Source organism: Saccoglossus kowalevskii, chromosome 21 (assembly GCF_978046115.1).
Source record: "Saccoglossus kowalevskii chromosome 21, keSacKowa6.1, whole genome shotgun sequence".
Lineage (NCBI taxonomy): Eukaryota > Metazoa > Hemichordata > Enteropneusta > Harrimaniidae > Saccoglossus > Saccoglossus kowalevskii.
This window is the reverse complement of record NC_140661.1, coordinates 21,920,394-21,937,614: the sequence shown is the minus strand read 5'-3', so window position 1 is coordinate 21,937,614 and position 17,221 is coordinate 21,920,394. Positions and strand designations below refer to the sequence as shown.

Sequence of the window (17,221 nt, the reverse complement as noted above, 5' to 3'; positions counted from 1 at the left end):
ACACTTTGCAAAGTAACAATCTTCATTCTATATTTCACCAATTCATGTACAACGCAATAAATTAACGTGCATGAACCATTACTAGAAAATTATATTTTTATTTACAACATTTTACAATTCTGGTCATTACATGCTTGTATCTTCACCATCTATAAGGCTCGCTTATTCAGTCATCGCCTCACTAATGATGAGACTTCGACTTTACACCCAACATAATCTAGAATGGAAACATAAAAAATAGGTAAATCATAATGTTTAGAAAACTGTAAATAGCTATAGTATTATATTTTCCCTAAAATAATGCAACAACTAAAACCCGAACTAATTTTTCCCGACATCTTTAATCTGCATAACGGTCGCCGGGAAACGGAGCTATTATGGAGTTAACGTCAAAATATTTTCTGATCAACCGCGTTGTTAAGATTGTTTTCTCACTGTGGCCCAAACTTCAACAAAACGTCTCTAAGTGCCAGCGACCACAAAAAGTTACTGGTGTTCGGTCGAACTGATGCGCAAAAATCGCCACTTTCAGAGTAACCACGCGAAATAAACATCTAAATTGGAATCGTTAGAGTTATAGCGAGAATGGTTTGACGACGTTTTTGAATAAAGCATTATCTGACTGTTGTCTCATTCAGAACCGTAATTTAGCGTATACGTTTCGAAAGCCTAAGGGTTGAACCATTTGATTTTTGAGGGAGGGTCAGAATTAAAAAAAATTGCGAAGTGAAGGGTTCTTCAAAAAAAAAAAATGTTTGCTTCACCAGTGTAAAAAAATATTTGTCACTATATGACATAGGGAAAAAAATGTTTCCATCAGCTGTTGTTGTGTCATCTCTAAACACGGTAGATTCACTTGAATTACTGCGTCATAAGAATATGCCAATTCTTCCTGCCAAGATAAGGGGGCACAGAGTACAATAAGAAACTAGGTCATATATAAATGGATGTCAATGATTCTGGTTTGTGGATTAATTAATAGCAGAGGGAAAATTAATATCTGCATTTCAATATTAATTTCAAAAACAATTTCACTCTGGTTGCATTTAGATTGTATACCATATATGCTCTATTAGAAGAGCATCTCCAATAGAAGCACATGTACGACAACAATTGCATTGATTGTATACTGATTTATTAAAATATGGTGTATTTTGACCATAGAAACACCTGTTATTTACATAAGAGCATGCGCTACTAATAGAGCAAATATGGCAACATCTCTGACAATTTAGCTGTTTTAGTTTAAATACATTTTACAGACTAAAACAGAAACATTGTTAGAAAGTTAAAAGTTAAAAGTTGCTTGCAATATTGCTGACTACTGTAAAATACTTTATTTTCTCTGGAATTTATTTTTGCTGAAAACAGCTTTCTGGCATTGTGTGGATCTAATTTTTCACTATGTTGTATTAAGACTCAATGCAACGTATAGAGAAAGCTGCATTTTCACTGGAATTTATTTTGCAGAAAATTGACTTCAGGTAAAACAGGGAAAATAATATGCAAGTGCAAATAAAGCATTCCACTGTATGTTATGTGACCACAATAATAGACAAGATACATTCATGATTGTATGGAACCATGTTTTATTAAACAAGTAATAAATAAAATAAATATCAAAGAAAGCTTAGAAAGAACTGTGCTGAGAGTATTGGAGACACATTAAAATTAATTCAAAATTTAAGATTTGCTTTTCAAACAAGAAGCTTGGCAACTAATTTTTGTCTGCTATTTGAGATGCATAACATGAAAAAAATTTGATTCACATTATCAAAATTTATAATACATACAGAAAATACATTTGATTTTTCATCCATGGTTTTTAGTCTAATTAGTTCCAGAGCACCTCTGCGATGAATTCAATTTAAATCTGATTTGTTTAATATCAAAAATGGGCTAATAATCGATAATCAATATGCATGTCTATCAACATTAAATTAATCATGTCTGTGGATTACCTCAATGAACCAAATGAATTATACAAATTAAGCAATTATTATGCATAGATTTAGGTCTGTATATTGTTTCAGGGTGCACATGTACAAAGTTTCATTATAATGTCATGATTAATCCTAAGTAAATTAGTGGAAAGCTGAAAAGTAAATTTTTATGCAAATTAGGTAATTATTATAGATGTATATAAACCTAAAACTAATTTGATCATCACACTGTGTTAGAGTATATATGTACCAGGATTCATTAAATTAAATTAAGATAAGTACTGTCACAGACCATCTATGTACGAAGTTTCATTCAAATGTGATTAACCAAAAATTATGATTTATTATGCAAATTAAGTAATTAATATGATCTGATTTTAACCCAAAACTAATCAGGTATGTGTATTGTCCTAAAACATCTATGTACCAAGATTCATTGAAATGGGATAATTAGTACTTGCGATATCAGTGTAAAAGCCAAAAAATAACTAATTATGAGAAATAGTTGATCAATATGCACACATTTTTAGCTTAAAATTAATCAGGGCTTTGAATTGTTCTAGAGCATCTATGTACCAAGTTTCATTGAAAAGTAATGAAGTAATAGTACTTGAATATTCAAAAGCTGAAAATTGATTAATTATGCAAATTAGGTAATTAATATTTCACATATCTGTCTTTGCATCGTCCTATGTATCTATGCAAGTTTCATTGAAATGTGATGATTATTACCTGAGATATCAGTGGAAAAGCCGAAAATTGACTAATCATTATGCAAATTAGGTTAATTATATGCATGGATTTTTACCCAAAACTAATCACATCTGTGCATTAGTCCGGAGCATCTATGTACCATGTTTCATCAAAATGTAATGAATGGCTCTTTAGATATCAGCGGAACAGTCAAGGAACAGCTAAAAATTAGTTAATTATCATGCAAATCAGGTAATTAATATGTATGGATTTCAACCAAAACCTAATCAAATCTGCGCATTAGCCCAGAGCATCTATACACCAAGTTTCATTAAAAACCAACACACGGTTATCAGTGGAACGGACAGACACACAAACACACACACACATACAGACAGGGTAACTGCAAAGACTACCATTGTGTGCTTCGCACACAGGAGTCAAAAATAAATAAAATGTAATAAAATAAATATTAAAATAAATGAAAAACAATTTTGTCAGCAAATGTTTTACATCACACTCTTACAGAGCAATCTCGTTCTGACCTACAATCCGACTCTCACCACCCACCTCTCTTTCACCAACCATTCCACTCTCACCACCCACCTCAGTCACACCTACTATCTCATTCTCACCACCCACCTCACTTTCACCAACCATTCCACTATCACCATCCACCTCACTCGCACCTACTATCTCATTCTCACCACCCACCTCACTTTCACCAACGCTTCCACTATCACCACCACCTCACTCACACCTACCATCTCATTCTCACCACCCACCTCACTTTCACCAACCATTCCACTATCACCACCCACCTCACTTTCACCAACCATTCCACTCTCACCACCCACCTCACTCACACCTACCATCTCATTCTCTCCACCCACCTCACTTTCACCAACCATTCTACTATCACCACCCACCTCACTCACACCTACCATATCATTCTCACCACCCACCTCACTTTCACCAACCATTCCACTATCACCACCCACCTCACTCACACCTACTATCTCACTATCACCACCCATCTCACTCACACCTACTATCTCATTCTCACCACCCACCTCACTCACGCCTACTATCTCATTCTCACCACCCACCTCACTTTCACCAACCATTCCACTATCACCGCCCACCCACTCACACATACCATCTCATTCTCACCACCCACCCCACATTCACCAACCATTCCACTATCACCACCCACCTCACTCACACCTACCATCTCATTCTCACCACCCATCTCACTTTCACCAACCATTCAACTCTCGAGCGTCTGTGTGTCCGTCCGGAGCCATTTCTCGGACACCCTTTGACCGATCTCGTTCAAACTTGGTATACAGACAATGTAATAATAATAATCTTTATTGTAATCGTATCCTTATTGGGATTTTGACAAAAGTGTACAATAAAGTATAGAGAAAAAAAAAGAAGTAAAATAAAAAAAAAAATGTATGATGACCTGCACATGCACGCCAATTTAACTGGTGTAGACAACTCTTGTTTAATAATTTCACACCATTACAAGTTGTTAAATTGAGAGAATAAATGTATGGACAAATATTTGAGACTTATTTTGATGTAGAATACTCTCGTTTAATAATTTTACACCATTACAAGTTGTTAAATTGAGAGAATAAATGTATGGACAAATATTTGAGACTTATTTCATTTTGGTGTAGACAACTCTCGTTTAATAATTTTACACCATTGCAAGTTGTTAAATTGAGAGAATAAATGTATGGACAAATATTTAATACTTATTTTGGTGTAAACAACTCACGTTTGCTTAATTCCCACAATTACAAGTTGTTAAATTGAGAGAATAAATGTATGGACAAATATTTGAGACTTATTTTGGTGTAGACAACTCTCGTTTAATTATTTTACACCATTACAAGTTGCTAAATTGAGAGAATAAATGTATGGACAAATATTTGAGACTTATTTTGGTGTAGACAAGTCGCGTTTGATTAATTCCCACAATTGCAAGTATGAGAGAATAAATGTGTCTACATATATTTGATACTTATTTAGATGTAAGAACTCCAACTTCCACTGTTGCAAGTTGTTAAAATAATGAAATAAATATACTGGTATCATTGAATATTTGATTTAATTGTGAAACTTTCTAACAAAATGTTAACTGCTGACTTCGAACCCTCAATCAACAATTCCGCAGACACAGTATCGATTCCACAACTGTTTATCTCTTGTCACAATTTGGAAACTTTTGAACAAATTGCGCATCGTCCAGTTTAAGACGTAAGTTATTTTATTATTTATTCATTCAGTTTTGCATGTTGGAGTTTCGTGAGGTTTATTATTTTTTCGCGACGTTCTCTGTTTACTTGTTACGGTTTGAGGGATTCGGTTTTCAGTTTATTTTACTTACGTTTTTACAGTAGCTCTGTTTTATCTCAATGGCACGTTTGTGTACCACGCCACGACGTTGGTCGTTGAGTGGTGTTCATTTTGCTAACTACTTCAATATTCCGATGAGTTGAACGGGAAAGCCAAAACGATTGCTGGTTTCCGATTGCTTCGGTTCCGGTGAGTGTGTATCTAGTGGATTTCGAACCCATGGCGGTTGTATTGTGCGTTTTTTTATTTCCCATGTTGGCCACGCCGTAATATGCAATCACTTCCCCGTTTTATTGTGATTTTGTGAGTGTTTAATGATGTTTTCCTCACCCGTCATGACCCAGTTTCAACCACACGGTCATTATGCAACGAAGTGCGTGACCCTTGGCGTGACCCGACTGACTACTAACACACCAATCAGCTGTCTAATGTATGCAGATGATATAGTTATTCTTTCTAAATCCAAAAGTGGCCTCCAGAATGCCCTTGATAATGTCTCAAAATACACACAGAAATGGAAACTCGCTGTGAACACAGAAAAAACAAAAATTATGGTTTTTAATAAAAATAATAAACTCTATGACAGTGATTTATTCTTTTTTGAAGGGAATGAGATTAACATCGTGAGAAATTATAATTATTTAGGTATTGTCCTCAGCCCTAATGGAAAATTTAAAGCTGCTATGAAACATCTGAAATACAAAGGAATGAAAGCATTATTCTCTTTAAAAGCCAAATAAGGTCATAATGAAAGCCTCAGTCCCTCATTATTGTTATCATTGTTTGATAAACTAATAAGACCAATTCTTATATATGGATGTGAAGTATGGGCTGAAGAAAGTTCATTCAACTCTACTATAGAAGATGTACACCTCAGCTTTTGTCGTTTCATCCTAGGCGTTTCAAAAAACACTCCGAAATTGGGAATTTATAGTGAGTTGGGTAGATATCCTATCGATTTATTCATTAAAAAACAGTTAATAAAATATACAAACCACCTAAACAAAATTCAAAACCCCATTATTAAGGAATCCCTCCTACTTAACAAGACTATAAAAAGTAAGTGGTACAATGAACTTAACTCAGTACTGAAATCTACAAATACAACACTATTAGATATTGACAATATAGAGCTAAAATCGTCACAAATGTCACGGATATATAATAAAATAAAAAATGTATTTATAAAACATTGGATTAACTCAATTAATGATGATAACAGACAAAACACTAATACAAAAAACAACTGAGGACTTACAAAAAATTTAAAACAAACTTCATTTTGTAAAACTACTTAATTAAGCTAAAAAATAAAGAACTGAAAAGTACCCTAACTAAATTCAGACTGAGCAATCACAGTTTAGAAATTGAAAAAGGAAGACACAACAGAATCAAAAGTAGCGACAGAATCTGCAAATTGTGTAATAAAAATGATATTGAAGATGAACATCACTTCCTCATAATATGCCCAGTATATAGTAAAGAGAGGGTCATTTTATACAATGAAGCTGAAAAGATTATTCCTGACTTTACTAATCTCACACCTGAAAATAAATTCATAAAAATAATGTCAAATAATAACTTAGCAATTCCTCTGGCACAATGTCTGAAATACAGCTTTGCTATTAGACAGCAGCACCTACTTAGTCATTAACTTTTTTTTTTAAACCTATTCATTGGGTTTTTGTTTTTATATTCAGTTTATAGTTTTTTGTTGGTGTTTCATTTTACTTTATTATATATTTCCGTTACTAACTTCAATTTAGTCTGTTTCTGGTTGTCTTTAAACTATTAGCCATTGTAATTTGATTAATTTTTATCTGTAATTTTTGTTGTTGTTGTAACCTTTAACCTCCTTCAGTAGGTTGTTATGAGTTAATAAATTGTTTGTTTATAAACTAGTATATGAAAGTTATGTTCAACTGTTAAGCTAGGATTTATTACCGTTATTATCATTATATTGTCACGTGATTTGTTTCACCTTATGTGTAATGTCTTAAGTATCGTTATTATAATTTGTATATACCAATTCGTATATGCCGAGGAAACGACCCCGATTGAAGGTCATGTATTTTATGACGTCACCAATTCGTGTGTAGGTACGGCTTTTAGAACCGTGCCCACAACGTTTCCCACATTGTGTTCAGCACTCGACTACAACATCAACTTTCCAAATTTATCGGTTTGTAACGCAACTACGTCTCAATATTTCAAGCAAGTGACTACAAGTTGTCACGCGACTATTCTTCCATACGCTGGTCTGTAGACAAATCTGAACATGGCGGGCGAAACAATTGACCGCGTACAAGTCTATTATGGTAAACAAATCCAGTCGAGAGACGATTTCCAGTGCAGCATCAAATGCCCAACGAAAATACCCAAATCTATTTTGAATGCTATGAAAGAGGTGCACGACGATGTTACTGCTAAGTAAGTGTTTTAATATTATTATTTACAATTTTAGTGATTTTAAAGTATGGTGTTTCCACACACAGTGGAACATATTCATGATTGAAGTCAATCATCGACCGATTTGGCACAGACGAGTTGCCTTAAACCGTGTTGCTTATGGTGTCAAACACAATGTCCCGATATATTACTGTAAAACATGCCTTTTTTGCTAGCATGTTATTTTAGCTAATTTAGCTAAACTGTAATTTCGCTAATTCAAGATGCAGCTAATGTAACAAAAAGTATATTCTCACAGAGAGATAGTCGACTCTTTAGCTAAATTAAGATTCTGTTAATTCATGCCAAGAGTCAAATCCGCTAAAATTGCATGCAGCTATTTCAACATGTTCTACAGTATGCTTGTCATGGTTGTTTAGTCGATAAATTCACTGTCTAATTCGCCGGAAAAAAACTGTGTATTTTTTGTTATTCCGTTGTTCTTGTGACAATTATTTGAAAATTAGACATGCGCCTGTCACAAAGTCCTGCATTTAATTACACGGATGTTGAATGAAAAAGCAAAATAAAGAGTGATTGACTGTCAACTGACGTCATAACCACAGTCCAATCACTGTTCATAATACCAATCACATAATTAGTGTTATACATTGGACTCTTGTAGTAGAGGTGGATGGTGGTATAGGTAGGCTTCTCAGATTAAAAAGATTATAGTTAAATATGAATTCGTTATCACAAATAATATTATAAAATTAAATTATGATTTAAATTCAAGACCATTCAATGTGTAGTAGATTTGCACGTCGGCTGACTTGTTGCAGCTGTTTGGGACTGTACCATTAGTCAAAAATAGATCCCACTTTGTGCTTTTTGACAAACCAGTATGCTTCGTGGGAAAAAAATTATATACATTAAATGTCTTTTTGCTGAGAATTCTTACTCGTTTTTATCAAGTCAAATTTTTTTGCTTTCACCAATTGTCATAGGACATTTATGCCATTCATATACCTGTGTTCACATGAAATATCATACTGAGACTTTTATATAGATCGCGTGACGTTGGAGATGAATTAATGACCTACTTCTATTGTGCTTAAAAAAAACCTACAATTGCTATTACAAACTGGCTGGGTGTGGACTCAATGTTTATACAGACCACTGATTGTCAAATGTAAATGCAGTATTGAAGCAATAAACAACATACAGGGTATGCAGCGAGAAACCACAATTCACGATATTTACACACAAGCGTCAGCAATTCCTAGTGATACGGCTCGTACACCACTCGTATATTCTCCATCGCAACCAGACAAATAATAGGGAATAAAAAATATGATACCATGGTTACAACTGATTCAGTCCACAAAATTGTAACAGAAATGTACAATTTCCGCCATAATCGACTAAGACGAATCAGTTTACAGACTCAAATAACTACGGAGTCAGAATACCTCGCTGGTATTTCTTACCTAAAATCTGCAAACCGCCACCAGAGGGCGGTATATTTAAATTTTAAAAAATCCATGCCCCATTCCAAGAGTATACAATCACTAAAACAATACACGTACATTTCAACTTATTGAACAAAACTAAAATACAACTATTTTAAAATAACATTCTTGTTACCATGGACAGAACGATTAAAGTTGACACTGATATAAGTGTTTACAGTGGTAGCTCACTGAAAGTGTTACTAAGTTTTACTTTTTAGTAAACTGGAACGCTGGTTGTGTATCATGACCTTGAACTACTAGTATTTCAAAGGATAACGCTTTTTCGATTCAAATGTCATATATAAAACGTGTAATGTATTACATAACGTAAACACCGAAGGGTTAATATTTAAATCGCAATTCATTTCATTTCGCATTTATCATCCTGTTTTTGTAGTAACAACATTATATTTTACCTGACGAAGCTCATACGTGAGCGAAACGTTGCAAATAAAGTGTGTACAATTAAAGTGATTATTTGCTTTCATGTTTGTTCTTTCACCCATTTATTTGAAGCCTGTGCATCCTTCCTGGATCCCTCTATTGCCGAACTTGCCATGGTGTTAGTACTTGCTCTTCTACTTGCAGTTTGCATCTGTATTCGATTTGTTTAATACAATATAATTCGGTTTATTAGAACCACAACGATTGCTTTCTGAGACATAAATTATTTAATCCGTGGAGATAGAAACGTACTAAAAGACAAACTAACAACTTATACACAAAATGACGAAAAAAACTATGAGACCAGCTGAACTGTATATAATATATAACTTATTACTCACTGAAGGCTATCCGAGTCTGTTAAATACATATGGATGATCGAAACAGCGCCACCACTCGAGTGACACTCAATCACTAAGTGTTTTATCGGTATAAGCCTAACTACCTCTTACTACTATCTGCTGGGTATGTATTCAGCCAAGGCAACACTGCCCTCATCGACGCGCATCGTATAGCTATTTGTTGTCACGTTGCACGCCGCTCACTGGCGAGCTGGCTTGATGTTGATATTTGGTGCATCCTCGCAGCAGCGCCCTCTTATCTTGTTCTGTCAATATGATGACTTGACTCCAACCACAGCGGCTCACGTTCGTTTTGTTCAGTAACATTAGCATACCAGTATAAAATACTATACCGATTAAACAAGGGTCATGATGACTTTGATCACATGTTAATCATTAATTTGTCAAATCATTGATATTGTTGTTAGTTGGCAAAGTGCTGAGTCATCATACATATTCGAAGCATTGGTGAAATCTGTGCCCTGATACGTGCTGTCAGTTGTGATAATCTGTGTCACTGTACTCTATATAAAATTTGGCATCTCGTTATTTAAGCACACAGCTATAAAACACTGCGCATGCGCTGATGAAATATGGGTCATTTGGTAATTATTAAATTGCACTACCGTAAACGTGCCATCTCAATATTTAAGCAAACACATTAGACAAAGTCTGTTTCACAGCAAAATTGTCAAGATGGTATCTTAATGTTCCGGCCTTGACTTAAAGTGCGTATATAAGGGACGACATCTGCAGAAATAAAATCTCGCATTAGACAATCTGAAACCGAACATGACGGACGAGACAGTAGGCCGCGTTCAAGACTACTATGGTAAACGAATCCAGTCGAGAGACGATTTCCAGTGCAACATCAAAAGCCAAAGTAAAATACCCAAATCTATTTTGAATACTATGAAAGAGGTGCACGACGATGTTGCTGCTAAGTAAGTCAACGGTGGTTTATAGTTTTCTAATATTTTAAGAGTATGATGCGCTACCGCTCACAGTGGTACATATACATATATTTACAGATGTGTAAACAGTATAATGGTCTAATCAATGCGTGATTGTCCGCCGTAGTCATCGCATCGAAGTGTTTAGCGTGAGACCCTTTGTCGAACACTCCAGGCATGTTTTTGATGATGATGTGAGGGGGGGGGGCTGAAATACAAATCCAGGTTCTCAAATCTCGCAGGCTGAATAGTTACACTTGCAGCATGCAATATATATGATAGGACCTGTCGGCCTTAAAACAGTGACGTGTTGGAAAATCATGTTGTACCCAATGTTTATATCACGTGACCCCATGAGCTCTCTCTATGCGTCATGGGAAACACAGTGGAGGATGGAATTGGAAAGGGGCTTTTGAAAAGACGGGGAAACAGGAACTGCGCCGTGAACGGATGGCTTTATGAATAATGGACTAATATTGCTTGTTCTATCGAGACTTTAATATGATGCGGTATAAATAATAATATTGTACTCTACCAGGTATTACGGATGTGGCCTGTGTATCCCCAGTTGTTTAGAAGGCTGCAGTGTACTGGATCTCGGGAGTGGTGCCGGAAGAGATTGTTTTATCGCCAGTAAACTTGTTGGTCAACATGGTCACGTGACAGGAGTAGACATCACCGAAGAAATGGTGAGTTGTAAACTCTAACAGGGCAGGTTTATTGATTCAGGATTAATGATGAGAAGATTGCTACTCTATGAGTGGTTATTACGCCAAGAGGTGATTATTATGTCATAGGTGATTAATACGTCACGGGGTAATTATTACTCCTTGAGGTGATTATTATTGGTCCTCTAACAGTGTAGAATGATACCTTCAAAATAACCAATTGTTTGGCGTTGGTATTTTTGCTGGACTTTCATTTTTCATACTCGAATAATGCGATCTGTCAGTTACGTCATTGCAAGAGAGCTTTCCAAAATCCAGCACCTGTCCCGTGAATTTCGTGAACTACACTGATATTCGCATCATCTATTGCTAATGTCTGCGACTATTTCCGTCATACTTGTAAATATTTCTTGTCAAATAATTTGTCAAGAACAAAACAAAAATAATTGACGCAGCACAAATTTAGCGAGTTCAATCAATTCGTCAACAGAGGGCGCAGGTGCAGTGGCGAAATAAGTTAAAATTGTACCGCACTTTTTTTTTTTCGTTCGCTGACCAGAAACCTATTTGTTTCGCCCTAACAATGCTTTATATTGTTTTATAGGTTGAGTTTGCTGATAAATACAAGGAATACCATCGTAAACAATTTGGATATGACAAAAGCAATATAAACTTTACTTTAGGTTACATGGAGAAACTTGGCGATGCACAGATCCAAAGTAATACATATGACATCATTATGTGAGTATTGCTGTGCTTCGATTTGATTTCGGTTAATCATTTCAATCTCGCTTCGTCTTCTCAATAATGTTCACGCTTTAAAAACGTTCTTGGTTTTAACATTAACTGTGATTTTGATGTTACATTTCAGTTCTAATTGCGTCATCTGTCTCTCGTCAAATAAAACGGCTGTGTTGGCGGAGGCGTTTCGTGTGTTGAAACCTGGTGGGGAGCTTTACTTCAGCGACATGTACTCTGATCAGCCTATACCGGATAGCATAAGAAACTCAGACGATGCTGTATTATGGGGTATGGATTCTCAAGTCAGCCCACTCATACCCAATCTCTCGATATCACTTTTAGCCCCCGTTCGGACGCAGTCCAAAAACAAGGACTTATGACTTATGTGACCTCCGTGCGTGCACCAGTCCATACGTTTCCACCTGTATCTCGGACATGCCTTGTCCGATTACATTCACACTTCATGCATCACATATCTTGGGCGACTTGTGCACGTTCATTAGTTTGGGTTCAAAATGGTCGAATGGCGGTCATTTTGCTTTTTATTAATGAATTCAAGCATTTCTGCAAGTCGGGGTCTGAATCTCGGTCAATCATAGATTTTGTTCAAAATTTGTATGTACATTGAACTTCATGGGACCTTATGTCATGTTTTGTTTGACAGATCAGACTCAAACTGACCGACTAGAGGACATTTTGTTTTAGTGAATGCAGTTCGGAGGCATATATCTGACATTCCCTGACCTTCCACGCTCAAACTTTATATATGTCTTAAACTTGAAAACTCATGGGGACTATTTAACGTAAATATCTTTTGTTCACTAATTTGATAATGCATTGTTCTTGGAACAATTTCACTACACGTACATCATGATTTCCTTGTCTTCACTTTTACATTGAATTGTACACGCCTTGGTAACAGTAACGTATATGTAGATATAGATTACAATCTATCGATACAGTGTTCAGGTTTAAACTTACTGCAAATCGTACTTCATCCCTACCTGTGAACAATTTTTATAACCGGAAATGTTGTCCAAATTATACAACAAAAACTCATAAAATATATAACGTATCCACACTTGTAAAAAGTTAATTTTAACATCACTAATCTCATTCAGCATCTGTTGCAATGTAACATACATCCATGCTGAGTTTACTGCACATTTTAAGTGATCTTAAATTATTCTACTCTCTATATACAGGGGAGGGTCTCTCCGGGGCATTATGCTGGACTGAGTTAATGGATATTGCTGGGAAGATTGGTTTCACCAAACCACGACTTGTTTCTACGTCCGAAATCATAGTCAAAGAAGAATTACAGAAACAAGTTTGTATGTAATTGTTGTATTCTACATATATGCATTTCGTATTTAATGCAATAACAACAATATAATACAATACAATACAATACAATACAATACATTTCATATTAAATCATAAAGCTATACACAGTATTCGGTAACAAATTACCATAACATGTTAATGTTATTTAATTACTGGGTAAAAACGGATATTGATTTAATATAGGTGGAATCAACTATATCTCTGCCACGTATCGTCTATTCAAGCCTTCCAAGCATCAATATGATGTGCCACAGAATGTGAAATACCGTGGAACCGTCACTGACTATGCCAATGATCTGATGATAGACTCCAATAACACTTTTAAGGTAAACTTATTACCCAAACCATTAAAAAGTCCTGTTCTCGAAAATTCATTCAACTTTTGATTCCAGTTTATATATTTGGTAACATTATCTGAAAGTTAACCCGCAGAATTTGTAACTGTTTTCAAGATGTCGAATATAATTCTGAAACATGGCTTGTTAGTTATTGATTTAACTTAGTAAGATGGGTCTGTTAACTTGCCGTTATCCGCATTGCGCCCTCTAGCGAAGATTTTCCTCTATGACGTTGATGGGTGTAATTCAAAATATGATATTTCTTTTTGGGTTTGAAGTCGTTCTTCATTTATGATAAAATCTCTGAAAAACATTGACGTACAACTACAAATATAAACAACATGGACGCTGTGAGCGCTGTTCACCCATTTACGTCTTCGAAGCGCCTTGTCACCGTACTAGAGGTCGCGACGAACTTGATAGGATCTGTGTATTAAGAATACAGATTGTGAACACTCATTGCAATCCTGTTAAGACTGCTGCAGATTAGATTATATGCATCTTGTTGACCAGTCATCTATATATAGATGTGCATTTGTGTCTATAGTATTGCAGTCATGATCCCATATTGACGCGAATGGTCATTTGTTTATATTTAGACCGGGCAAGTGGTACATGTGGACACGGACTTAGCAAATATCATACGAGATTCAAGATACGCAGCTCACTTTGACTTCGATGTGGATCAAGACATTCCTGAGAAAGAAATGAAACCTCAGGTAGGAATGGTTTTTGATATAACTCTCACACAATGCGTGTGGCTGATTGGTTATAGTAAAGTCAGGCGTCATACCTGAAACCAGTTACAGGCGTCAAAACAGGGGAACTTAAATTTACCTGAAAATTTACATATCAAATATTAATGCATTCAAATATTGTTGCCGGAAACGTTCTCGGATTGATAACTTTTTTATTTGTTTATCACCAGCCAAATAACCCTAACCCGTTCGAAGCAGATGGCAAGACTCCAAAACCATGCACTGGTACAGGGAATTGAGTTCAATGCCTAGACGTGTGACGGCAACTACATATTGGATTATGGGTGTTCTGCATTAATCTACGCATTCACAGCAACGTGTATTGGTCATTATGCGGGAATAAACAGATTTGCAATTATACACTTGTGTACACGTATTAATAATCCCCTATTGTGATGTGTGAGTCGTGGTTAAAAAAGTAGAGCGTAATGCAATGTCACTGGTACTGTTTTCGAAATTATGCCCAAGATTACGAGAGCTAAATGCTGATAATAATCATGTCGAAACATGTTTTTTTATTTATGTTTTATGCCGAGCATAAACATTATGAACTTTTTAATAGGGGGTAAATCACTTTTTTCGAAACAAGTAATTGGTAGTAATATCATCGACTGCCGTATTTGCTGGTTCGTTGTAGCGAATAATCGCTGTCACCAACTACCGCATGGCGTATAAGTGTGTGTGTTAGGTGTTGTTCAGCAAATAATATATATATTTTTTTTTAAATCGGTTTATTATGATAGTATCAACCTATTTGCATATAACAACAATTTTTACTGTAACATGATAAAATTCAGGATGTCATTCGGTTAGTATCTCAAATTATAGTAAAATGTACTTCATGTCAAATTATATTTTGTTCAGAACGCGTCGTTTCATTTTGATTTTGTTTCCCGATTTGAAGCGTTTGTGTTGTATTACAATTACGAGATAAAAAAAAAGCTAATATAATCCCCGCCTATTATTTATGCGAATGCAAGAGACATTCTCCTACAGTTATTAAAAATGCATTTCCGTATTTCTACATGCCTGCAAAATAACTTCACTCATATTAAGGGATCAATGAAGACATTTAGTATTTATGTCGTTGTAGTGCGTGAATATACTGGCGATATGACGTATCTTACATTAAGTGTGTACCTTGACGTTAAGGGGAAAGTTACGAAAAGTTGAACTGAAAACTATTGCATACAACCCTGTATTTAACGAATATTTGCGACATACAGCTATGAAAAGTAACAGGGAAACGATATCTTTTTTTTTCTCTTATCACTGACGAAAATACGATGTTTTTTTTTTTTTTTTCTTTTTCGCTGACACCAAATTACTAGACAGACTTCCGCACCGGAAGTGCATATGTGAGAACTAAACTATTTTAGAATCGTATAGACACGTCTTTAAATATTACTAGGCGATAGGGGAAATGTTTTATTTTACACATCTGTGTGTCCCTGTGTCAGTGAGCTTGATCATTGTAAGAATGATTGGATTGGATTACATTACATTTATAAATGTACAGACACTGTTTTTAAGTAACGACACTCTGCGGAGACTACTAGTATTACTGTCACATATTTCAAAGTTTGTTTTTTGCGTTGATACCGACGACATAATTGTCACGCACGTCATATTTAACGTTATCACACATCTATATTTAATATCGTCAACAGTGCAATACCGAATACGGCTTAAGGTATATTTACAATAATTTTCGCCCTAATGTCATTATGTACAGTGCACATTATGGAAATATGTACCCAGAATTATCATACACACTGAATTGTCAAATAATTTAAACATTGCCAACAAATGTGTAAGCTATAATAAATTGAACTAGTGACAATTATATTACTATTGCGTGACATTTCGTAACGCGATTGATCACGGTCATTCTACGCATTCTTCGTGTTTATTTCTTTTATTTCATCAATTCGCCGCAAGGTAGTAATAATTCAATAATAAACGAGAAATTAAGACGCGCCGTATACAACGCGTGTAAAATAGTGTTTGATTATAACAAAAATAATAGGGCGCGTTGTGCGATAACTGTCGCTTTTCAAAAGTACAAGTATAATGTCCAACATGTTAGTCAAACCATTTTTTTTCATTTTTGAGGGAAATTGACTGATTAGCTGTGTGTGTAAAATAACTGTACTTGACAAGCGTTTACATTGTAGTATAAGATTTAACCGAACTATCACATTACGCGTAATTGATGAAATACCGTTTACGTCCATTTGTTATTGTTACGAGTCAACCAAAACTGATTTTGAAGCACGTTTTACAATCGTCTGCAAAAAGTAGTTACATACATTATTAAGGGTAAACGACATATTCGTACCGTGTTCGTGTTCACTCATTTCAAGGAACACAGGTTATTTCATAACACGTCATGACATGACATAGTCGCTGTCGTTTTAATGAAAGTATATTTAAGTGAATGTGCGCATGTACATCTCGTAATATGTACATGTAATCCTTCGAAATATTTCACATTTGAACAGCTCAGGCAAAACTTTATGCCACAGATTTGAACCAAATCCATCCATCAATGAATACTTGAAATATTCGACAAAGAATTACATTTTCATTGCGGAATCGGAATACGGTAGTAGAACTCCAGAATACACTCCTCGCTTAGTGGCACCTTCCCGGAGCAGTGTACAAGTGTTGGCAAACCTGAGCTAATTTTACAGAAAACATGACACTGCGGGACAATT

At 35.3% G+C, this 17,221-nt stretch overlaps 1 protein-coding gene across 1 annotated transcript; it reads left to right on the top strand.

Moving 5' to 3' along the window:
- Window positions 1–10,484: 10,484 nt before the first annotated feature.
- Window positions 10,485–14,861, top strand: LOC100371538 (arsenite methyltransferase-like). Its single transcript, XM_085495210.1, has 8 exons — window positions 10,485–10,640; window positions 11,188–11,338; window positions 11,922–12,058; window positions 12,189–12,346; window positions 13,264–13,392; window positions 13,589–13,731; window positions 14,343–14,462; window positions 14,672–14,861. The coding sequence occupies exons 1-8, from the start codon at window positions 10,489–10,491 to the stop codon at window positions 14,738–14,740; spliced, it is 1,059 nt and encodes a 352-aa protein (XP_085351336.1). The 5' UTR covers window positions 10,485–10,488; the 3' UTR covers window positions 14,741–14,861.
- The last annotated feature ends 2,360 nt before the right edge of the window (window positions 14,862–17,221 follow it).